Source organism: Zonotrichia leucophrys, chromosome 26 (assembly GCF_028769735.1).
Source record: "Zonotrichia leucophrys gambelii isolate GWCS_2022_RI chromosome 26, RI_Zleu_2.0, whole genome shotgun sequence".
Taxonomy (NCBI): Eukaryota; Metazoa; Chordata; class Aves; order Passeriformes; family Passerellidae; genus Zonotrichia; species Zonotrichia leucophrys.
This window is the reverse complement of record NC_088195.1, coordinates 4607465-4632371: the sequence shown is the minus strand read 5'-3', so window position 1 is coordinate 4632371 and position 24907 is coordinate 4607465. Positions and strand designations below refer to the sequence as shown.

The following is a 24907-nucleotide window of genomic DNA, read 5'->3' as shown; positions in this document are numbered from 1 at the left end:
TATGAACCAAGACAAGTTTAACGACATCACATTCTTGCTCCTGCCTGTAATTTTGCGGGCAGCATCTGCAGGGTCCGAGCGTCTTCGGGAGACACAGAGGGATTGCACCGAGCGTCGCGGCCAGGGGGTGCCCGGCCCCGCCCGTGCCCCGCCCGGGCAGCCGCGGCCGCGGGAAGCCCCGGGCACGGCGCCGGGCACAAAGTCCGCCCCGGGGCGGGCCCAGGTCGGCGGATCCGCCCGGCCCCGCACCTGCCCCCGGGGCCGCCCCGCCGGAGTCGGGCCGAGCCGCGGCTGAGCTGCTGCCGGAGCGCCCGCCATGGGCGTGGGCTATGGAGGGATGCGCTGCGTCAAGATCCTGCTCTTCATCTTCAACCTGACCTTCTGGGTGAGCGCTGGGCGGGGCCGGGCACCTGCTGCAGGTGCCGGGGGTACCGGGGGTGCCGGGGGTGGGACGGGCGCGGCTCCCTCCGGGCAGCCCTGCGGGATCGGCTCCCCGAGCCGAGGCTGCGCTCCCGGCTTCTGCTCGCTCCCAGGGAGATGCAGCTTTGCCTGGGAAATGAAGCGCCGGCTCGGGGTAGGATGACATTGCTGAGCAGAGACAGCATCTGTCTGAACTGATCGTTTAAAGCAGCGATCATTGCCCCGGCAACCACGCGGCTGCAGGAGGAGGCTGGGAGAGGTTCCCCCAGTAGAGTGCAGTGAGCAGAACATTTCACAGCATCACGGTGCTTTTTACTAATACCATTTTAATAAGGGAGAAAACAGCTGCTACAAGATCATCCTAAAACAGAGTCCTCGCATCGCCCCAAGAGGTTTAGGGAATGCTGTGTCCATTCTCTCCTCATTGCACCTTTTCAATAGTCTCACAGTTCCACCAGCTGAATTCACGCTTTCTCTTCCCTCACTTTCCCTCGTGCACTGTTCTCCCTTTAGCTTTCCAGAAAACAATCAGCAATGTTATCTTCTTAAATGTCTTTTTCTTTCCTTCTGATTCACTGGGGTCTTTTTAAAAGAAGCCACAAAGTCATCCTGTTCAGCCTCTCTGGACCAAGCAGTTTTGGGCTTTTGTCTCCTTTATGCTTGAAGCACAGTTAAACCAAAGGCTGTTCCCTCGTGGTGACAGCGCTGCGTGCTCCGGGGACACAGTGCTGCTGTGCTCGAGCTGGAGGGGCAGTGTGATTGCTGCCCAGCTGCAGCTGCAAGGCAGCAGAAGGACAAAGCTTTGTGTTATTTGTTTCTCAAAAGTGACAAGTACTGTGTTTTGTTATCTGCCTTTTCGCTGAGATGGAAGGAACCATCTCCTCAGCTGGCTGGGACATTCATCCCGAGCTGCCAGGGACACTCCACAGCCTGGAGAGGCCCTGGCAGCCCTAGGCTGGCAGCAGGGAGGTCCCCATGCTGTGACAGGGTGGCAGGGGACCCTCACCCTCTGCTAGGACACATCTGTGAGGAAAGCTGTGATCCCGAGCTCTCCAGCTGTACAACTGCCTGCTCTCTTGGCTTGTGGAGCTGTGCCAATGGATCGAGTGCCAGGGAATGCAGGACAGGTTAGGGGAGCACTGTGCCAGGCTGGCACCCACACAGGAAGCAGCAGGTGCTTGTGAGCCTTGTCCAGGATGTGCAGGTGCCACAGGCTGAGGCTCTGGGCCTGGACAGCAGCAGGACACTGTGCCTGCTCCTGAGGGATGCCTGAGCTCCTGCAGGACACACAGCTCTGCTCCTGAGGGATGTTAGAGCTGCCTGCAGGACACACAGCTCTGCTCCTGAGGGGTGTTGGAGCTCCTGCAGGACACACAGCTCTGCTGCCTGCAGGACACACAGCTCTGCTCCTGAGGGATGCTGGAGCTCCTGCAGGACACACAGCTCTGCCCTGAGGGATGTTAGAGCTGCCTGCAGGACACACAGCTCTGCTCCTGAGGGATGTTAGAGCTGCCTGCAGGACACACAGCTCTGCTCCTGAGGGGTGCTGGAGCTCCTGCAGGACACACAGCTCTGCCCCTGAGGGATGCTGGAGCTCCTGCAGGACACACAGCTCTGCCCTGAGGGATGCTGGAGTTCTCTGCCAGGACACACAGCTCTGCTCCTGAGGGATGCTGGAACTCCTGCAGGACACACAGCTCTGCCCTGAGGGATGCTGGAGATGCCTGCAGGACACACAGCTCTGCTCCTGAGGGATGCTGGAGCTCCTGCAGGACACACAGCTCTGCCCTGAGGGATGCTGGAGCTGCCTGCAGGACACACAGCTCTGTTCCTGAGGGATGCTGGAGTTCTCTGCCAGGACACACAGCACTGCCTGGCAGGCTGATGATCTGTCTGGCACGTGGTGAGGCTGAAACCTCTCACTGTAGATCTTTTCCCTCAAACAGCTGTGACACTCCTTTGTGACCCGGTCTTGTTCACATTAAAGAGATTTTTTAACTTGCATTTGACAGCATCTATCACTGGTTTGTAATTTCTGTGATCCAAGGTATCTACCCAGTAACAATCCTTGTACCTCCTAGTTTTGGTGGGGGTGCCCTGCCCCCCTCTGTTTCTCATGACAGTTCAGGCCCAGTTTTGATGATTAAATGACTGACAAGGTTTGAGAGTCTCTAGTAAGTTCAGAAGCACCACTGCACTGAGGAGCTGAAAGAAAGAACTGCATTGCACTGTAATAGGAATTTGTTGTTTCAGACCCTGGCAAGTGCTGCATGAATTTTCTGACAGTGCAGTTCTGAGCTGTGGGATTTCAAGAAAGCACAAGGTGCCAGGACACTGCTGTGATGCTCTGCAGCCATTGTCACTGCAGCCCTGACTGCTGTGTTTGTGTTGCAGCTGGCAGGACTGGCTGTCATTGCCTTCGGGCTCTGGCTGCGCTTTGGTGGGCCCATGGCTGAGTTTGCTACAGACAAGAAGTCCCCAGAACTTTTCTTCATGGGTAAGTGACAGTGCTGGGGGGCAGCAGCCTCCAGCCTTGGTTACATCCTGGGGCAGGTGACACACCTGGGCTGACCTACACAAAACTGGATATTCTGGTGCTGTGTGCCATGTGTGTGATGGCTTTTGACCTTTCTCTGCTTGACAGCCACTTCCTTAGCCCTAACTAATCTCCTCTCCTGGATTTGATCCAGTCCCCTCATACCCTAAGTGAATTGTGCTAATACTCTCAGAATAGAAGGTGAGACAGGTCAGACACTTGTGGGGCTCACCAATATATCCCTCCAGAGTTTTGTGTGCAGCTGCCAGCCAACAAAACAAGAGTCCTTTCAGAAAGTTCCCAGAACCAGGACAGCAGCAAAATTCTGCTCAGCAGTTCTCCCTGTGGAGGCCTCAGTGGGACCAAAGTGCCAAAGCAAATCCTTCCCCATCTGAACAGTGAAATTACCTGGTGTTCAGTCATCTCAGGAGCTGTTTGTCCAGCCTGGGCAGGCATCAGCTAGTTCCTGTGCCCACAGAACTGGGATTAGTCACATCTAATTTTAGCATTTAAGATAACTTTTTCTCCCTGGGATCTCCAGGTGGATTTTTGGGACCTGTGCTTCATATTTATAGATACCCTTAAATAGCAGCTGTCTGGGACTGCCAGCAACTGCAGCTCTCTGTCATTGGTAACTGTAACATATTTTTACACCAGAAAAGTTGGATTTTTTCTGTTTAATACATCACCCCTAGAGATGGACCCAATAAAATCCCATTGGTGCAAACATTTTTGCCATCTACAAATGCCAAGTGTGAGTGAATACCCAGTCCTGCCCTGGCCATCAAGCCGCTGTGACAGGGTGGAGGGGCTGGGAGGTGACAGAGGTGTCCTCCAGCAGTTACCTGCCACTCCAGGATTGTGCAGTTGCCTTAAATACCCCAATGCTCTCAGTGGAGGCTGACTCAGACCCACCACAACCCCAGGCCCAGGTTTCTTTAACATCTGCAGCCAGGCCAGAGGCACAGAACTGCAGCCATGGAATAGATGAGGAGAATGTGATGTCCAGCAATGTTTCCCTGGGATTTTGTGAGGCTGAACAAAACCATTCACATGTAAACATTGTTTGGCACCTGAGGGTTACTGTAAAACACTGCAGCACCTCCACTGACACAGAGAGCCAGGAAGTTATGATTTACTTTTTCTCTTACATCTGAGCTGCTATGACAGCAACACATTAGATCACCAACTTCATTTCCAGCTCCACTTTATACCTGCTGAATTCCCTGTGCTGTAGATTGCAATGCATCCCTCCCTGATCCACTTGTGTTTGTCCCAGGAGAGCAAACAAGACAAAAGGATGTTCTGGCCTTCAAAATCAAGTGCTGCTGGAAGGCAGAAATTGCTACATCCTGTGCTGTGAATAAGCACCACAGCTCCAGTACAGCCTGGAACACGCAGTGTAAACAAGATATTCTTTGGTGCATGTGTATTGAAATCTCCAAAAGATGTAGTCTGCTTCTGTCCTGAATAGAAATTACAAAAGTTGTTCAAAGTTGTTCATTTTGGGAAGTCCTGAGGAATGTTTTTGTAAAAGTTTCATCAGACACCATGACATTGAGCTTTTGGGCTGCCACACGTATTTATAGAGCTGCCTGTTGAAATGTGTAACTGTGAGAGGAAGTGCTGAGGAACAGGGCACAGAGATTTCAGAATTCTTTCAAACTTACACTTTGGACTGAATTCTAAAGTGAAGTTTTGCCCTTTTCTGTAATAGGCACTGAACAGAGCATTCCTGTGAAAGAAAACCAAAGAGTTTTCTGCTGCCCTCCCTCCCTCATTACAAACCCTGCTAAATGCTGTGACTCCTGAGCATCTGATGGCAAAGCTCAGGCTGTGCTGGGGCTGTCAACACTCTGGGGCCAAGGCCGTGGTGAAAGGACAGGGAGAAGTTCAGTTTCAGTGGGTTTGCAGCAGACAAAGCTGCATTTGAAGGTCATGCTGAAGAGCTTTCCCTCTCGAGGAGATTTCAGCTCGGAGTCCCCCCTGGCAGTTGTGTATTGGGCCTTTCTCGGAGTCTCTGGGACTGTTGTTTATTTGGCTCTGTGTTTGCTCTCTAACATGCTTCCTGGGTGGCAGCCAGGGCTTTGCATAGGAATTCTTAATATGGAACACTGTGCAGCACCCCAGGAGCAGCTGCCCTGAGGGCTGAAAGAGAAAGCAGATCAGCAGTATGACTTAAAATATCAGCATGTAGCTATACATCCAAAGAGAATTTCTTTATCTCAGTTCCACTGATGGCATTTGTGGCTCCTTGTGATAACCCAAGGCCCTGGGATCACATCAACTTTGTGCCAGTGCTTGGAACAACAGTGCAGGTGCATTGAAACACTCCAGAATCACCATCTTCTGAAAAACAGTTCATTTTCTTTCTTCTAAAGGGCAGCACATTCTGCTCTTTCTGTACCTGGATTGAGCTGCCAGCCGACTCTAACCAGCTTCTCTCTTCTGCTTCCTTGTGATTGTTTTTTTCCTGGATCTGAAATGTTGGGTTAGTGTAAAATAATTGATAATTCTATCCTTGCATTTTCCATTAGGCCAGAGTGAGTCTCCTTAAATAGCCCTGTTCTTTACCAGCAGCCCAGCTGTCTTTTCTGCCCCTGGAATAGTTCAGGCCATGACTTGGCAACCAGGCCTGTTCATCTTTTCCAGCCACTGAGATGTTTTTGTTGGTTGGAGAACAGCTTCCAGGCAGCAGTGCTGTGGGCAAGCACATATGTGTTCCTAGCTTTCTGTTGCTTGTGGTTTTGTGTTTGGTGATCCATATTCCCCACTGCAGTTCACAGTGAAAAACCTACAACAGAAAAGGTTGGAATTGGAACACTTTGACCCACGCAGCCTCCAACCATTTTATCAGACACATCTTACACTGGAGGCTCCTAAAATTGGACATCCTCTCCCTGCAGTTCCCAATTCCCTCTACAATGGGATATATTTTTATGTTACTCCATCTCACAGTGCAGTTTTTGTGCCTCTGCTTCAAGTGATGAAGCAAAACTGTGGCTTCCCTGTTCAGCTGCAGTTCAGCTCTGGTAGAGTTCATAGATCCCTCTCTTGAGAAAGAAAAAAATGAAAAAAAAAAGGATAATTTCATCAAAGGATAATAGCTGGCAGATACCTTTTTATCTGAGTTGTCTGTGACACTGCACAGATCAAATGGAGAAAAGATCTGTGGAATTTCGGGAATTCCCTCAGATTGCTCATCCTTATGGAGACTCCTGTACCAAGACTGGGAATTTTTTTACTGGGCAGGAAGGTCTGCAAGAGTCAGAAGGAAGTAAGATACTTGTGGGAACCCAGAGTGTCAGCATTGCTGTCTCACAATTAATTAATTCCTTGTAGTACTGCTGGTCTTAATTTTAAGAAAAACTGAAGCACAGTAGTACAGACCAAGTGCTGCTGAGTGCAAGTAGAGCACTTGTAAAGCAAAAATTGACATGGGGACTTACTAAGGATCAGTTTCAGTTCTTCTGTCTCTGCTTTTGGTGGACAAAGGGCAACCAGCAGGACAAACTCTGTATTCCTCAGAAATGAAGTGCAGAGGGTCCCATCCCTGCCAGCACCAATAAAAGTGAAGTGTGTGTGCTCAACAAAGCCCCTCAGGAATGGTAACAAAACCTGATGAATGCAAGGAAATCAGTCTGGGTGGCTCCTTCTCAGCCCTGAAATGTTGCTTCTCCTGCACAGCCAGAGCTCACAACCCTCCTGTGCTCTGTTCTGTTCTCTTTGTTTCAGTCCCATGATCCAATCTGCGATCCAGGCATCCCTCAGGGCCAAAGCAGCTGTGGACAAAAGTTTTAGGGTGATAGTGGCTTTTCCTTGGGGTCAGTGAGAGCAGGAGCGATGCTGCTGGCTTTGAAAGGTCCGTGGATGGAGCGTGCCTTAGGGTATGAAGTCATGTCTGGAGCTGAAGGATATTCGGAGCTTTTCTCCATAGCAGTGGATGCCCACACAAACAGGAGCTGGCTGGGGTTCCATCCATGTGGACTGCAGTTCTCTGCTCCTGTGCCTCACTTTGTTCAAGTTCTATTCATGTGTTTTGGAGTCAAGCACTATACCCTTAGTCAACAGGATTTTCTCTGCTAAATCCACCACTTCTCAAACTCTACCAGCCTTTAAAATGAGAGCTGTTGGCAAAAGAGATGTGCAACCACAAGAAGAGCATTAAATGATCCTGCCATCATCTATTGGAGAGGCTTTTAGTCTGTACTTAAGACTTTAGCAATGAAATTGTCTTTCTTCCTATCATCTGTGTGCAGCTTTCTTTTTTCTGTTGCTCAGGAAGAGTGGTTTAGAGAGAAAAGGCTGATAGTGGCCCTGAGTGGAAAACGGAAGCTGCTCACTGGAAATTCACTTTAAAAATATGACACCACCACTACCACCCCCTGAGAAAACCTTACTAAAAATGAAAGTTGTTCCAAAGTCTTCGGTCTCTGTTGTGGATTACAAAACCTTGCAGCAGTTCCTAAGAGTTAGAATAAAGGCAAGAATAAAGGCAATTCTGACCAAATAAGCTAATTTAGCCTAGTGTGACAGTGTCCATCTGCCTCAGGGTGATTGCTGCATATTTGCAAGATGCTGATGTTCAGGAGGCTTTTTTTTTTTTTAATCACTTAAGTATGATAATGCACTTTATGCTTTTTGCCCATTAAATTGTCCTCCTGAGTGGCTTCTCCCAGCCAGTCCCACCCCAGAGCAGCAGCCAAGGCCACAGTTACCCCATTTCCTTCTCCTCCCTCGAGGCAGCTGGAAGCCACCCTGGTTCCTGCTCGCTGCTGTCACTGCTGAGCCCGGAGCCCCTCGGGGAGCTCCAGGCTCCGGGGGTCCCTGTTCTGCTCAGGGTGCCCAGGCCCAGCCCGGAGCTCACACAGCAGCGCTGGGAGCTCTCTGCAAAGGCTGCCTGCAGGTGACTGGGGACAAACTGCCACTGGTGCTGCGGGAGGGAAAGGGCATCAAGGTGTTTGTCATCCCTGCATGCCCCCAGGACGTGGCTGGGTACATTCATGTGTAACCCCAGAGGGTGCCAGGCCCTGGCACAGGTGCCCAGAGCAGCTGGGGCTGCCCCTGCATCCCTGGCAGTGCCCAAGGCCAGGCTGGACAGGGCTGGGACCAACCTGGGACAGTGGGAGGTGTCCCATGGCAGGGGGCTTGTAGCCATGATATTTTCTGAAAAATCCTTTCCTTAGGATTTTTTCTCCTGAGAAGCCGAGAGGCCTCAGGAACAAAATGTAAGCAATGGTTATCTGCTGCTGTGGAATGCAACAGGTGCATCTGTGATTGGTCTCATGTGGTTGTTTCTAATTAATGGCCAATCACAGTCAGCTGGCTCGGACTCTCTGTCCAAGACACAAGCCTCTGTTATCATTACTTCTTTTTCTATTCTTAGCTTAGCCAGCCTTCTGATGAAATCCTTTCTTCTATGCTTTTAGTACAGTTTTAATATAATATATATCATAAAATAATGAATCAGCCTTCTGAAACATGGAGTCAGATCCTCATCTCTTCCCTCATCCTGGGACCCTTGTGAACACCGTCACAGGGGCTGGAACTCCCTCATCTTCAGGGACCCTTCCAGCCCAAACCATTCCATGATTCCTCTCTTTGGAGCAGCACCCACCCTCCAAGGTTGCTCAGGCTCCTTTTTCACACTGAGTCTCTCTAAGAGAGCTCTACATGCTCTGAAGCAGTTCCTACATAACAAGCAAACCAGTATAACCCATTACAGCTCCTGTAAGGGAAATGCCCTGTGCTGTTTCGCTCTGACAGAGCTGTAAATACGTTTGGACTGTCCACTTTGAAGCCATTAAGAGGAAAGCGTTCTGTCTGCTGGAAAAAAACAAACAAACCAGCAACCAAAAAGCCCTCAGGCTCCTTTTTGGGCCTTGTCAATTCAAAAACACCTTCAGTGGGGTTTGGATTGAGCTGGCTCATGCACACACAGGATTATGCAGTGTCCTAATCTAGAGAGGATTGCAGAGAATCTCGAGAGGATTTCAGAATACAAATGACTGAGTATTACAAAGAAGAAATACAGTGTCAACAAAGTGATGCAAGTGGTAACAGATAATGTAAGCAGTACAAACACTGACAGACTTTAAATTAGCTACAACCACACAGGAACGTGATCTTAGACTCACTGTCAGTTGCTCTTGACAACAAAGCGCTTTGCTTGCTGCAGCCAAATAGGCAAATAAACGTCAGGAAATTTGAAGAAAGGAATCTTAATGTCATTGTGTACATTTGCAGTGCACTCCTGAATGCTCTGTGGTTCTTGTGAAAAAGGATGCAGTGAAAGTAGAGAAAGTACCAAGGCATTTGGCCATGTCCTTCTGACCACAGTGTGCACTCTTACAGCTCCCATGTGAGGAAGTTTCCCACACTTTTCACATCATTACATGGCAGAATCCATTGCCTGGGGTCTGTGAAGAGCAGCCAGGGCAGGACAGCTCCAGCTGGCACAGGTGACACTGAGTTCAGAGCAGTCTGGGGATGGCAGACCCTGACAGAGCCTTTGGGAGCAGCTTTGGGAATGCACTGCCTGCAGTGAATCTGGCCATGATTATTTAGGGTTCATGTGAGCAAGATATGTAACAAGGGCTGGTGTTCTGTGGGAAAGGGAAGAACTAAACTGGGATGTTACATTGCAGTGAGGCTGCTTTTAAATTGAAATCCAGGATTTGTGCATCAGCAGTAGCCTCCACACTGGCTGGTGCCTTTAATGGTTCCAGGAAGATTAACCACAAAATCTCTGCTGAATTCACACCAGACACTTAATCAGATAAATCCATTATGCTCAAATTAAGGGTATGTTCCACTTCTCCAGAAATTCATGCCACTTTAGAGGCCTCAGCAGCTTTTCTCCAGTTCTGTAAATGTATTTTATAAATAAATATACAATGGAAATTTCTCGTAACAGTCCTGTTTCAGGAGCTGAGTTTGGTGCCACACATAACCGTCCCTGTCTGGACTTTTTTTTTTCCAACTCCTACGTGTGTTTCTCATATTTTCCAGGAGTGTGTCTGTGCTTGAGGTTCCTTGGTGCTCTCCTGAGGGCAGGAGAGCCTCAGTCCTTCCATGGAGGATTCCATCTGCCTCTGGGGCTGCAAGGAACTCACAACCCCAGGAAAATCCTTCCAAGCCCTGTCTGGGTCCTGGGCTCTGCTGTTGCTGCTGCTGGGTCCCTCACCCCAGAACAGAGCTGCTTGTTCTCTCTGTGCAGTAGGAACAGTTGGGGGTTTGTTCAGTGTTATTTACTCAGCCCAAAAGAGAGGAAAAAAAAAATAAAAAAAAAGGAGAATTATTTCAAATGGAAAGTGCCCATAGCAGCCAGGTAAACAAGAAACCCATGTGAAATAAAGCCAGACAGAGACAGGGTGTGTTTGTCTGCTCCTGCTCTTTGGCAGGGATTTGTGCCTCAAACCTTCAGTAAGACTTGGGGAAAAACAAACAAACAAACAAAAGCAGCTGTGGGAGTGGGTTCTGTTCCAGAGTCTGAAATTACATCTCTGCCATCCCAGGCTGATCCTTCCCTCACTCTTGATATACATAAAAATATATTGCAGCTATAAAATCCCATCCTTCTCTTCTATCTGGTCTAAAGAGCTGGAATTCTGTATCAGTGCTAATCACAGAGGGTTTGTACCCTCAGAAACAACCCCCAGAATCCCCTGATCCTTTTGAAGGTGGTTTTTCAGACTTGCAGATCTGGCTCCATGTACAGCCCAGGAATGGATGTGTCCTTATCTCCAGAGGAGCCAGGGAGAGCTGAGTGCCACCAGCACTGAGGCTGATCCAGACACCTGCTGGCTTTTGTGGATTTGCCATTTTTCACCACTGGGAGCCACAGGATGCTCTGAGGCTGCCAGATAACATTTTAATTCCCCTTGTAATTGCAAAGCAGAGTCTGCTCGAAAATGGGAATCCCTCCTGTTGGAATTTTCACAGGGAATACCCCCATTTGACAATTTCCTTTCAGGAAAGAATGATTTTCCCCATGGGATGAATCAAAAAAATCAAATATACAGAAAAGCTGCTGCTTTATGGCTTTCCAAATTTGTCTTTGCAAAATAAAACAATGGCAGAAGAAGGGGGTTTCCCTCTTACACTCAGTACATTACAGCCAGAAGGGAAACCAATTTGTTATCAGGTGTTCTCTCACTTGACTCACTGCTAAAAGGAGAAGTCTTCATTTCTCTTCACATCTATAAAAAATCTGGGGGGTGGGGGAGGTCAGCACAGCAAAAGAAACAAACCACACCCCAAAACCTCAATATTTCCTCACTAAAAAAAAAAATAATTAAGAGAATAGACTCTGTTCAAAAATCCCCAGTCCTGTGACACGTTGTTTTTCATTCTCTTGTGGTTCTAAAGAAGCCCCTATTTCCTCCAGAACCCCTCAGTAATCAGTGCCTGTGGCTGCCTAAATCAACCAATTTTCTGTCAGATTTGCACGTGGATTTTCATCTTTGGAATGTGCCTCTTCCTCCCTTTGCATTCAGGGGCTGACAGCGACCTGTTTGTGGGTCCTGAATGCAGGAGTAGTAAATATTCCAATATTCTGCAATCGCAGATGGCAGAGCTGTGTCTGGGGCCAGTTTGCCACAGCAGCATTCCTGCTCTCAGTTTTGGTGCCAGCCCTCTCTCCTCTCCATGAGCACACACAGACCAAAGAGCAGAATTGCAGGAAATCAACAGAGGCAACAAGAGGTGAGAGGAAAGAATTCACAAAGGCCACAAACCTTTGCTTCCTTTCCACCTTGTGCTTTTTTCCTTCTGCTGCACAAAAAGCTGCAGCTGGAGAGTCTCCTCATCATTTTCCACTCACCTAAACAAGCTCTCTGTCCTGACCTGACTCACACACTTCTTTCTGCCATGTTGAGCTTTGCAGTGAATTTTCTGTGTCAGTTTGTAGCTCTCAAACCTGCTCTGTTCTGTGTCTATAAACTGACTTTTATTTGTTTCCCTGCTGTGCTGTAGATGCCAAGCTGGAGGCCATGCCAAGGCTTTGTGTTTTACAATGGAAGTGCTGATGAATAGAAGCTGATTAAGGTTTTCCATCCTGCTTTTTAGGAAGGGATGGGTTTTAGTGGAGCTGAGGTACTTCTGACACTGGATATTATTGCATGGAAAGGTGTGATATTAACCACCAAAATCTGGATTTGCACTGCTGGCCCTGACAGCTCTCAGTGCTTGGTGGCTTTAGTTAAAGCTGGGATTCCAAGGGCTCTGTGCCAGACTTTGCCACCCTTTGCTTGTTTTTCTCTCTCTGGAGAGTCTCACTTTAAATTTAGGTCTGTTCTTATCAAGAATTTGAGGTGAACGTGCCTACATTGCTGTGTACAACCCTCTAGGAAAAGAAATACCAGATCCTTCTTACATACTTACACCATCCAGGATATTTCTGCATCTACAGCTCAGTTTAAACACAAAGAAAATTAAGTCTGTGAACAAAACTGATCAAACCAAGAAACGTTCAAAATCTACAAAAAAATATTATTAAAACCAAATGAGGTTAAATGTTGGTGCCAAAAAAAAATGATATATTTTATTTAATAGTAAAAGAGGCAAAGAGAAAAAAAGAGAAAAGAAAGAAACAGGAAAAGAAAAGGGGGGGGCACAGAGGGGTTAAGTGGGGCCTCAGTCAGGATGTGGAGGTCTTCTCTGCAATTTTTGTAATACAGTTTTGCTACAAGAGGCAAAAGTCCCTTATGAAGATGTTTAAGCCATAAATTATAACATTTCCATCTCTGGCAGACATTCTTCCTGGAAGTCATCTTCCACTGAGCATCCCTGGATGTGGGTGCTTGGAAACCTCTCAGTAACTTGGCCCCTTTCACTTTTTTCAAGCTACTTTTAATGTGTCTCATGGAATATTGAGAATTGGAAGGGATCCACAAGGATCAACCAAGGCCAAGTCCTGGCCTCAGGACAACCCCAAAATCACAAGTTACATTCCTGTGTGAAAGATTACATATGTGTGTATATATAGTAGAAAAGTAAAAATATCATTATTTTTTGTGGAAATTTTAAGTGTCAACATTATTTTCCATCTAGAAATAGCTGGGTATCACCAAGTGGCAGTCCCAGGCTGAGAAAGGACAAGGTGGGATGAACTCTCCTGAGCAGAAGATGGAAGAAGGTGGATTTTAACTCCTGGCTGGCTCAGCTTGGGGCTCAGCTTTGTTTAGTGAGTGTTGTGAGTTCTTCCTGTAACACGCCTTAAAAGGGAAGTTCTCACTGAGGTGGTGGTTTAGCTCTGAGTCATTCGAGTGAAATGCTCAGGCTGTTTCTCTGACAAATGCAAATCCAAATTCCTGAGAGTGGTCTCACCCCTAGACTCACTGAGCTTTGTCTTTCCTAGCTGCAAATAACCAAAAGAAATGGGAAGACTCCTTTCCTGTGTCCTTACTCCAATTTATCTTTGCTAAGTGGCTGATAAGTGCCGGGAGGGAGCAGGGAGGGACACACTGAATACGTGCAGGAAACATGTTTGTAATTACACTGTTTGTTACCATGGAGATCCCAGGAAATGGCAGCGTTGGTGTTTGCCTGGTGAGCACCAGGTTCTGCACCTGAGCGAGGGTTTTGTCTTTTCCAATTCATCTTCCACCAGGCCTGGCTGACCTTTCTCCCCTGAGCCATAAACGTCTTTGTACTCCAGTAAAAACCAGTGCTGTGCATCTGTGTACAAGAACAGCCTGAAGAATGCTCAGTCCCAGGAAGTCACAGGTGGCTGAGTGTTAAAAATCCAGAAAACATGGGATAAGAACTGCCAACAGACAGCCAGCAGCACTGTGTATATTGCAATTAGTAGGGCAAAGCCATATTGCTTGTTTTATTGCTGTTTATCAGAGTGTCTCTCTCAGCAGGAACTGGGGCAGGAGGAGGGAGGGGAGGACAAGGATCACATAACTGGGATAGACACAGAGACTGGAGGCTGATGTGGCACTGAATGGGCAGCAGGCAGGAGCTGGCTTTCCCTGACAGGCTGCACCAGTGAGGCACAGCAGCTGGATGGAAGCTCTGCACTCAAACATTGACTGGTTTTACATTTTCCTAGCAATTGCAAACTGTCATCTGTAGGATTTCCTAGTCCAGGTCACACAAGGCCTGCTAACAGCAAATGCCAGCAGCTGTGCTCACCCTGGGTTGGATTTTATAATAATGTTTCCACTGGTAACTGAGCACATTAAAGGCTCTCAGTGGAAGCTTGGGCAGTCCCGGCTGGAGCAAGGCTCACTGTGCCCTCTAGTGCACTCTGCCTGCAGCTCCACTGTCCCTCACCAGAAGGACACGAGGAGGAGGAAGATGAAGCTCTTTTCCCCAGCAGTGGCTTGGCACAGCATCCTGCACAGGACAAGGACTGGAATTACACCAACAGTACCAGAGCCAAGGCACAGCCCCGTGGTTGTGGTCTGGTGGGAGCTGAACCCCACAGGAACCCGAGTGTTGCCTGAGCACAGATCAAAAAATGTTCATTCACAAGTGAGGAAAGAAAAACTCTGTAGTCTGATTTCCTTTTGTCCTAGATAAAGCCCATACAAAAAATAAAACCAAAACCAAAACACCTGTTGAATAAGAGTATTTCTAGGTGTCAGCTTACAGCTGGAGTCCTAGATCTGTATGGGGCTATGCTGCCATCTCCCATGTTCCTTTCAGTTCCCCCATTTCCAGCCCCAGGTTTCCCAGGAATAAGCCCTCTGCCAAAGCTGGGCTTTTTTTTGCCTGACATTGCTTATTGCAGAGGTGTTAGGGGTTCTGGATGGTATGGGGTTTGTTCTTCCTGCACTGAACTGTCCCTGGGACAGCAAACTAGGAAGGTGAAAGTCACATATTCTTATCACAGAATATTCTCAGTTGGAAGGGATGGACCCACAAGGATCATCAGGTCCAGCTCCTAAATGAATGGCCCATCCAGGAATCAAACCTGCAAAGCTGGTGGGTTTAGCACCATGCTCTAACCAGCTGAGCTAATCTCAAATTGTCTTATTTAATTCTCCAAGAATCCTGAAGGAAGTATTGCTCTCCCCCTGTGGCCAGAGAACCTTTTCTGTGCAACCAGTTTTGTGAAAGTCAGAGACTTTGTTATACCTGTAAGTGGATGGGGCTGATGAAATAGGGAGCAGACTCTGGGGACAGAAACCCTCTGAAATTGTTGCTGGCTCTGCTTTCCACAGGACTCTATGTGCTGGTGGGAGCAGGGGCCATCATGGCAGCAGTTGGATTTTTTGGGTGCTGTGGAGCAGCGCGGGAGTCCCAGTGCTTGATTGGAACTGTGAGTAAAAGCTTTCCAGGGCCTGGGCTCTGCAGGGAAACCATCCAAAGCATTAATGGAAAGATCTTTACAGTCCAACACCTGAAAGGTCTTATGTCCTTTTATTGGCTAATCCAGTGTCTCTGGACTCAGCAGCCACCATGCTCTTGCAGAGCTGGCATACATGCAGAGGTGCCCTTGCTTGTCCCTTGTGATGTATTTATTCCCTGGAATTACTCTCTGATTTTCCTGAAGCTCCCTCTGAGCCACATCTTTGCCATTTCCCCTTGGTTTGAATGTGACAAGCAATCTGCCTTGGCAGCCCTGTGCAGAGCCCCCTCAGAGCTCTGGTTCAGGGTGGGCTGTTGGGGCCTGGGGAGGATGAGGGGCTGGCTGGCAGGCCCCATGAACAAGCCACACTCATGTGAGATTCTCTGCTTCCTCTGCAGTTCTTTGCTTGCCTGTTGGTGATATTTGCAGGTGAGGTCACTGCTGGAGTATTTGCCTTCATAGGCAAGAAAGTGGTAAGTAGCAAACAGCCTCTGATGTAATGATGGGGTAGTTATGGATTCCAGTGCCCACTGAGCTGGCTCTTCCATAGGAAAACTTTCCAGACTTTTCCCTGCAAGACTCTCTGACATTCTTATCTGGAGCCAATGACAGCTTGTGTTATCACAAGTTTGGAACAGGATGAAGTTTTTGCTTCCTCTGTTCAAGAGAAGGTGGAGGTGTGGTTCAGCCTTGAAGGAACATCAAGGGGAGCTGTATGAAAGGAGGGCATTGCCTGGGAGAAGGGCAAACAAATTCAGGCACTGAACTTGCCCAACTCAGAGTGTTTAACCAAAGCACAGAACAGAGCCTGTGAACACTCTGACCCTCTGAATGCCACCAGGCCACAAACCCTCCTGGCTTTTCAGTCACCATACCTGATTACCAGGGACAATCTTTTGCCCTGGGGGTTGAGGACACAAAGTGAAAGTCTTGGATGGGGGGTAAGACTGATTTGCAACTCACTGAAAGTCTGATTTCTGCAGGCAATACAGGAAGCCCAGAAAATCTATGAAGATGCTTATGAGGACTACATGAAAAACCCAGTGGGGAAGGTCAACAGTACCATCTATCGCTACCACGTGGCTGTGAGTGCTCCTCACCCCAACAGCTCCCTCCAGTGCTCCACTGCCACACTGCCCTTTAGAATCCAAGTTCCTCCCTCTGAGGGATGCCAAAATAGAACTGAATGTACTTCAAATCCAGCCAGAGGCTCACAACACTGAGTTTCCTGAGGGCTCTGTCAGAATTCTGGGTTTTGGATCTCTACATTTGAAAGTGTAATTAGCCAGGCTTTGAAATTTCTGATGCTTCTGGTCTGTGTGTGCAGAAGAAATGACCCTTGTGGACATTGAAATCCACAGATAAATACTTGCAAATGCAGAGAGAGAGAGAGAAATGATTGCATCCCTCTGCATCTGTCAGAGAAAACGTGACCTGTGTCCCAGGACCTACAGTGTGGCTGAACCAAGTCAGTGAGAGACCACACATGTGTGACACAGTTCAGGCCACCCAAAAAGTGAATGTCTGAATCAGAGTTACAACCTGTGACTTCTGTAATCCTGTTTGTGTCCATCCTGGATCTGCACTGCCTCCCATGGAGAGCAAGCCCAAGCTTTGCTGCTCCTTACAGCAATTCCCACGTTCTGTAGAACAAACATTTCACAACCTCAGACCCTTTTGTCCTTCTCCCATAGCTCTTATTTCTGACCCAAAGAGGAATTCCAAGCATTTTGTGGGAGATAGGCAAACAGGAAAAACAAACCCTCTGAAACTCTGATTTATTACTGTCTCCAAACCCAGCACGATGTTGTGTCAGAAATAAAATTCCAGCATTCTCTGCTGTGCTTTTTGTGCATTGCCCATAATTCTGTATGTGATATTTGAACTTTCTGCATTCTCCCTTTAACTCCTGTTTTCTTGTAAGCCAGGGATCTGCTTTTCCCAAATCCACTTGTTTGCTTTGTTATGAAATACTGTAATAAAAATCTCTTCTGGTCATTGTTGTTAATACAAATGTGGCTGTTTGCTGTGGCCTCACACAATTAAAATTAATTTTTGAGAATTTTGTCCCACACAGTTGGAACTCTACCAGAAGTAGCAGTTTAAATATAGAGAATAAGGTTATTATTTGATCTGTAGAGATTCTTTTTTTTAGTTATTTATTGTCTCACTTTCAGTATGAAAATATGTCCCTAAACCAGGACAAAATAACAACTGATTTTCATTATGTGGTCTGTGGTTTTCCCTCTTTGATCCTCCATCTCTGTTTCATTCAGCTCCAGTGCTGTGGTAAAGGTAATGTGGAACAACAAACAGGATTGCCCTGTCCAGAGAACATCCAGCTGCCAAAGGCAAGTGTCCTCTGTCCTGCTTGTTCTAATCACTTCTTCATGTCAGGTCTTTAGTAAAATTGGAGACATTCTGTAAGGAAAAGAAAGGAAGAAGTTCTTTTTACCTTGCAAATTCCAGCATGAAATTCCTTATGGAATGGAGCAGAGTGGAGGCAGAATTAAGCTGGAGGTCACAACGCCCTCAGTCACGACAACGTGTTTGTGGCATCCCATGGTAGCCAAGACAATATTGCACCATCTGAAAGGAAAAGGGAGAAGGAGGGAACAGAACAGGATCCCAAATCCCAAATCCCAAATTGAATTTTAGCAAGTGCCCACCTTAGTCATGCATGGAGCATCCTGACTAGAAACTTCATTGGTGTCAAGAAAGATATTTCTGTCATTTCTGTCTTTTCTGGAATCTGCTTGTGAGTTCAATGTCAAAATGAAGCACCAAACCTCCTGATTTAGCATGGCCTGTTATATAAAGGAGTTTAAATTTAGGAAGAAAACTGAGTGTAAGAAAATTACTTGCATGTGTCTGGCTCTCCATGCAAGAGGTACAGATGCCTCACCAGGAAAGGGAAGATGCTGGGAAAATTATCCAGCAAAACTCAACGTTTAGCTGCAGGAATTAGGACAGTGACTGCACTAATATTTTTGTGTTTATTTGTTGCTCAGTGAGAACAGCTGATAGAATTGATTGAAATATAAATTTCCAGGCATTAAAAAATATTTTAATTTTGTTTTTAACAGAACTGCCTAACTGAAATTCAGAATGTAATTGATACTCAGCTGCGCCTCGTTGGAATTGTTGGAATTGCAATTGCTAGCATCACAGTGAGTAAATCCATTTCTCCAGTCTCTCCTTGAGCCCAGTACCCTTCCCTTACTCAAAGCTTTGTGGAAGGTGTTTTGCAGCAACTGGTGAGATTCCTCAATTCTTCTTGCTTCCAGTGTGTCTTCTCCCTGGGAATTGCCCCCATCAGTGCAAGCAGAGCTGTGTGACTGTGCTTTTCAAGTTCATTTTGTGTCCTTAGACAGGTTCCAAAGTGATGGTAATCTTCCTTTGTTGTGAGAGCAGAGTGCACATGAACCAAACTAAAAAGCAAAAAGCTGTAGCAGCATTTACTGTATTCCAAAACAACTGCAGGCTGATGCTTTCAATCCTTTAGGACACATTCCTTAGTTTCCATGAGGAATAGAGAGTAGCCACCAGAGCTGTGACCAATAGATGTCACCCTGTCCCAAGGACACAGCAGGACCGGCAGGCTGGGGCTCCCCAGGCTTTAGCTCAAAGCTTTTCCAGCACAGCTGTGCCCTGATTTCCTTCAGAGTCACACCAGCAGCATGAGGAGCCACAGTATGAGTAAAGAAACACTCCCTTAGCTGCTGGGAAGAGCAGGACATTCACAGTGGACACTGAAAAGCAGCTGAAGGGTTTCTGCAGGTAACAGAAACCATGCTGTGCATATTGAACAGTCCTGGGGTTTGCCTGAAACAGGAAGGGACTCAGAAATACACTGGGGGTGGGACAGAGATCTGTAACATCACGGACACACCAGAACTGGGATCATCTCCCCTTGGGTCCCCACCTCAGCCACAGTGAAGGTCCTGAAGTGACCACGACCCCTTCAGCAGCAGAAATGCACCTGCACCTTTCTCTGTGTTTTTGTGCCACGTGCTGGGCTGTGAGGGCTCAGCTGTGCCCATCCTTAGGGACAGGAACCCAGAGCTTTAATGCCCATCTCACACCCTAAGCAGTGCAGCCTCAGGAGGCAGCAGCTGTGGAGAACTGACCTGTGGCAGAAAGCAGAGCTCTGCCAACACCCACTGTTCTCTGCTTTTATCATTCCCTCTGCTGACCAAGTTCCCTGACACAAATGGGGGTTTAGATTTCATGTATATAGTCTTATACTTAATGTGTAACCTTGCTCTTGAGCACAGGAACTATTCAGAGCTCAGCACCAGCTCTGGGGGCTCTGCAGTCACCCTCTGCTCTTACTCTAATGTGTGTCCTATTCCATGTAGAAGCATTCTGAAATTCAGAACACTCCAGTGAAATACCAGGATACCACCAATATTATTATCACCAGTTATTATGTGACTTAAATTGATGTTAGGAACATGAATATTTGGGGCAGTTGTGCCTTGGCTGGACATTTAGAACTAAGAACAGTGAAACCAATGTGATAAAATCAGTGAAACCTCCTCCATGTTTATTGTCTGATGTTTTGGGGTTTGTAGATGGAAGCAGTCACTACTCTGCCACAGGGACCTTCAGATTGTCTGATATGCAAATTGTTGTATAACTGTTTTGTAAGTGGATCCCTAAATCACATCCCTTCTCTTCTAGATCTTTGGCATGATTTTCAGCATGGTTCTGTGCTGTACCATCCGTAACATGAGAGAAATGATCTAAAACTGTCACTGCACAACTCTGCCCCAGGAGTTCCAGACTAAGCTTACAAGAAGTGCTCTTCTACCCAATTTAATAATTGTAATGCATTTTAATCAGTGTTTTAACATACTGAGAGGAAAATATCCCGTTAGGTGATCAGGTGAATTGTATTAGTTACAGTAAAACTGAAGTGAACAAAAAAAGGGTTTAAAATGTCCTTTTTAATGATAAAAGAGCAAAGGTGCATCAAAGACTAATTTGATTTTTAATGTTTGTATATGTGCAATTAAGAGTTTACACATGTAAGCACATGCATGTGTCTCCTTACAAACACCTCTGGATGTGAGCAGGTCCCTGGATGTGCAGCAGCTGTCCAGGTAAACATCTGCAGATGGAACAGATGTGTGTGCACATCCCCCAGGGACACAGTGCTCAGAGCCCTCTCACACTGAGCCCCTGTGTGCCAAGAATTAGCAGAGGCACAAATGCCATTGTAAAAAGACCTATGATCCATGTTGTGACTTTATTTTCCAAAGCCCAAACAGAGCAGAACTAATAAAATTGTACTTTATTTAAAAAAAAAAAAAACCAATTAATGCCTAAGGGTCTGCTGCAGCAAACTTGAAGAGTAGACCCACTGCCTTCACTGTCATGCAGAGATTGGGTGTTTATTTTTTGTAGGACTGGACCCTTCATGCAAATGCAGAAAGCTCTGGGGGAGAAAACACATCCAAGGAGATCCAGGCTAAAGGAAGAGGGGGAAGGAGGTGGGAAGCTGGCAAGACCAGGCAGTCATTTGGGACCAACTGCAGTGCAAAGTGTGCTTAAGCTTCCCAAGCTAGGCTGAGATAGACCAAAAAACCCAACTGTGAGTTCACGGGCCACTAAAATCCACATTTGTCCCAAAAGCCTCACTGTGGCTACAAACTGGTGCAGGAGTGGAGCCTAGGTCCAGACAAGCAGCCCCTTGTCAGATCTCTGGAGAATCTAACTGGCCTGTGGAAGCCAAACAAAGAGTGAAAGCGGTCAGAAAAAGACACACAGCACTTTAATATCCTCAGTTTCTGCTTCTGTGACTATCACAGCTTCCATGGGGCTCTTACCTCAACCTCTTGCCCCTTCCTGGGGCAGAAGGCAGGAAAGGAAGATGGGACATTTTTACAGAGCCATGCAGTAAGTTCTCTTACTGGCACCTTCAGATTGCATAGGTATAAATTAGATTGTCAGGAATGAAAATTACAGTGTGCTTGAAATACCTCAGGGCTTGCGTTTACATTGTTTTTTTCTAGATTTTAATTTTCCTATTTGTCATATTTATTCATAAGAGAATGTTCCTTTTGAACCAGCCTAGAAGGGAGAAAGGTTGTCCCCAGAAAAAGAAGTTACATCAAAGGCTCAGGATCTCTTAATTTTCGGCTTACTCAAGATAATTCACCATTTCAGAGAAAAGCTTTTTGCTAATTATACCCCCATGACAGCAGATCTGGTGCTGACCAGTTCAGATTCCTGATGCAGCTGTTCCATCCATGCTGGGGAGAAGTTCAGTGAAACTCCACATTCCAATTGTCTGAGAGGCCTTGGAATTTACAATTCATGGGCTCCTTGTTCTGCCGAAACACAGTGGAACAAAATGGGATTTCAGGAAATATGTTACATGTTGTGTGGGATATACCACCCTTTATCTATTATTTATTTTTTATCTCTTATTCCCCAAAGAAACTCAAACTCCCATCAGTTTTTTGTCACTTCAGGACTTGGGGTAGTGCTGCTGCTCCAAGTCTCTGGTTTAGCTGACACATCTTGGTGTCTCTTACATGGATTTCTCTTTTCCAACCATCCAACCACGAGCTGTGGCACTGCACTAAGAGCTGGGCAGGCACTGCTGACTGAGCTGTGTCCAGGCTGAGCTTTAGGCTGGCAGGGACACGTGAAATCACACACCAGAAAAGAGTGAGGCTTGTGTCACTCTGTCACAGCTGATTAGCAATGGATGTTAATTAAAAACAGGGCCTGGGAACCTCATTCTGCAAGAACCAGCACAGGAAACAGGGCCCTGATCTGCTGCTTGTTCCCAAGACAGCAGTGGCAGCAAATCCATGAGGGTCTCAAGCTGAACCTTAGGAATCAGTTGGACACAGCAGGCAGCAAAGCAATTTCCTGGCTCCAGGTGTACCTGAGACTGTCCCTGCAGTGGTTGTGCTCTGAGGAGATGACAGGTTAGTGCCCAGCTGGGGTGTGTTGTCCCAAGGTAGTACTGGCAGAAAGAAGGAACTCTTGTGGAGTGTCATTGTTGCCACTCAGGACAAGCCAGCTTTCCAGGAAAATCAGTAAAAACAGCACCAGAGCCAGTGGTTCAGGTTCCAAGAACTGTTGTCCTACAGGGATAGAAACTGACTGCAAATAAAGCAATTTCCTTGTGTTGCATTCCCCCTCATAATGAGTGTTCCATTCATTTTAAACACATCTACACATTCCTCGAACTCATAGCACCGGAATGTAATGACAGGACCAGAGTTTATCTTTTTATTTATTATTTCTTGAATAAGATTTCTTGGAAGATGCCCACTCCTGCCTGGAGATGCACTGAATACCAAGGCAGCTTTTGCAGAACCTGCTGTTGCTTCCCCAGCCCTCCACTCCCCCAGAAGTACAAAACCACCCCAGTGCCTTAGGAAAACAGAAAAAAGTGGTAGAAAAAAACTTTCTATAAATTCAGACTAGAGCCACCAAACTTTCTGCTGAAGTGTTTTGGGTTTGTGATTTGTTTTTTTCTTCCTCTAAAGAAAGCATTAATTTTCTGAGCATTCCTGCATAAGCTCTAGGGTTGCAGTTATTTAGGTCTAGGGGATACTTGCACTGCATACCAGGAACAGGACAATACCTGTTACTGGTTTAGTTCTCTAAGTTATTGGTATAAATTAAGCTGGAAATCAACATATTATTCATATACTAGTGCCTTTAACAGAATCCAGGGATAAAGGTCTTTTGTAGTTTCCTGTTGTTGTGAGGTGCTTAATATAATTGCAGTTTTCTCTGCATCTTAGTAATTGAAGATATTTTTTCAGCACTACTGCCACATAAGGCAGCAAAAATACCCTTTTATCCTGTCCCTTGCACCTGTGTCAGAGGAAAGTGACAAAAGATCAGAACCCTCCAGGTGACAGAATTTTGAAAGCACATCACACACATTTTCTTGTTCTCCTGTCAGTCTGTTCTACAGCATAAACATGTAAGTTGTTGATGCCCTTACTGTGTCTCTAAACATCTTTATTCACATTTCCCTTGTCTAATTTTTCTAAGTTACTGATTTCAGTGGGAGCTACCTTTGTCACAGGGAAACCTCAGCCAGTTTTGGTACCTCTGAGAAATCACACAGCAGCTGATGAAGCTCAGCCCTGTGACTTCCCTACAATGAAGAGTAGTATTTCACTTGTCTTGATACTGATAGTTTTATAACAAAACACGTTTCATGTGTCTTGAAAAAGAAATTGAGTTGTCTTAAGCCCTCAAATGCTGTATTGCACAGCCTTTGCAGGCTATGGATTAACAGCAGTGGATGCTGTTCATAGAAAATGTACATAAATAAAGCTTTTCAATCTTTTTTCCTCTCTATTGGTGCTCCAGCCACGAGGTTTTCCAAAACACTAACCACTTCCAGGATAATGTGTATGGCACAGCATAAATTCTGATTTTGGACAGAACTGGCATTTTGGTTCATGTTGCCAAATCTGTGGCAGAATTACCTCTTGCTTTGAAAGAAAACAAACTTAACTCTGTGGCTGAAATTCGCTTTCACTTCCCTATGATGTGTTCCGAAGTGGCGTTTTATCGGCTGTGTGTCTTGAATTTGAAACAACTTCCTAATAAAAATAACCTGGAATAAACGACTCCCGGAGAGAACTCGATCCGCGCGGCCAGAGCCCCCCCAGGCCCTGAGGGCACCGCGGGGCTGCCTCCCCTCACCTGCGGCATTCAGGACACCGGGTGGGCTCCAGGTGACGGGGCAGCCCTCGGCCAGCGAGGCAGGCAGGGCCCCGGGCTGGGGACCGGGACTAGGATCGGGACCGGGACTGGGATTAGGATGGGGACTGGGATTGGGATTAAGATCGGAATCGGGACCCGCCGGGATCCAAACCCGGCAACCCCAGAATTCCCCTCAGGGACCCGCGTGCCCGTGAGGCCCCGCCCACTGTGGGCGGGGCTCGCTCCCCATTGGCTGCTCGCACTGCGGCGGGGCGGGGCCACAATCCCAGAATGGTTTGGGCGGGAAGGGACCTCAAAGCTCTTCTCACTGTCCCAGAGTGCTCCCAGCCCCATCCAGCCTGGCCTTGGACACTTCCAGGGATCCCAGGGCAGCCACAGCTTCTCTGGGCACCTGTGCCAAAGCCTCACCACCCTCACAGGGAACGATTTCTTCCTAATATCCAATCTAAACCTACTGTCTGTGTGAAGCCACTCCCCCTTGTAGTCTCCCTTCTGGTACTGGAAGGCCACAATAAGGTCACCCCGAAGTTTCTCTTCTCCAGCCTGGACAATTCCAATTTCCCAGCAGAGCTGCTCCATCCCTCTAATCCTCCCGTTAGGTCCTCTTGACTGGCTCCTGTTCCTTCCTGTGCTGGGCGCTCAGGGCTCAGGCGGCTCTGCAGGCGGGGGTCTCACCTGAGCAGGGCAGAGGGGCAGAATCCGCCCCTCCAATGCCGCCCACGCCGCTTTACGTGAGGGAACAGCGGCGGCCCCGGCGGGCAGGGGCCGGTACGGGCGGGGCCTCCCCTCAGAGCCCTCGGCACAGCGCCCCCTGCGGGCCGGGGGTGTCGCCGCAGCCCCCGCGGGTGCGGAGCTCAGGCCGCTCCTTGTGCCGGGGGAACCGGGGGTAGCGCGGTCTGCTTCTCCTGCTTCTCCTGCTTCTGCTTTTCCTT

General features: G+C 47.4%; 1 protein-coding gene across 1 annotated transcript; it reads left to right on the top strand.

The window, feature by feature from the left end:
- Positions 1-196: 196 nt before the first annotated feature.
- TSPAN2 (tetraspanin 2) lies at positions 197-20244 on the top strand. Its single transcript, XM_064733023.1, has 8 exons — positions 197-385; positions 2815-2917; positions 15133-15230; positions 15659-15733; positions 16244-16345; positions 17537-17611; positions 18347-18430; positions 19947-20244. Exons 1-8 carry the CDS (start codon positions 317-319, stop codon positions 20010-20012), a joined length of 672 nt encoding a protein of 223 aa, XP_064589093.1. The 5' UTR covers positions 197-316; the 3' UTR covers positions 20013-20244.
- Positions 20245-24907: the final 4663 nt, after the last annotated feature.

Bases quoted from the DNA above. Each gene is read 5' to 3' on its own strand.
- TSPAN2 (XM_064733023.1), top strand. From the start codon at position 317: ATGGGCGTGGGCTATGGAGGGATGCGCTGCGTCAAGATCCTGCTCTTC. The intron at 15,231-15,658 runs GTGAGTAAAAGC...CTTCCTCTGCAG, and splicing joins CCCAGTGCTTGATTGGAACT to TTCTTTGCTTGCCTGTTGGT. The intron at 15,734-16,243 runs GTAAGTAGCAAA...TGATTTCTGCAG, and splicing joins CCTTCATAGGCAAGAAAGTG to GCAATACAGGAAGCCCAGAA.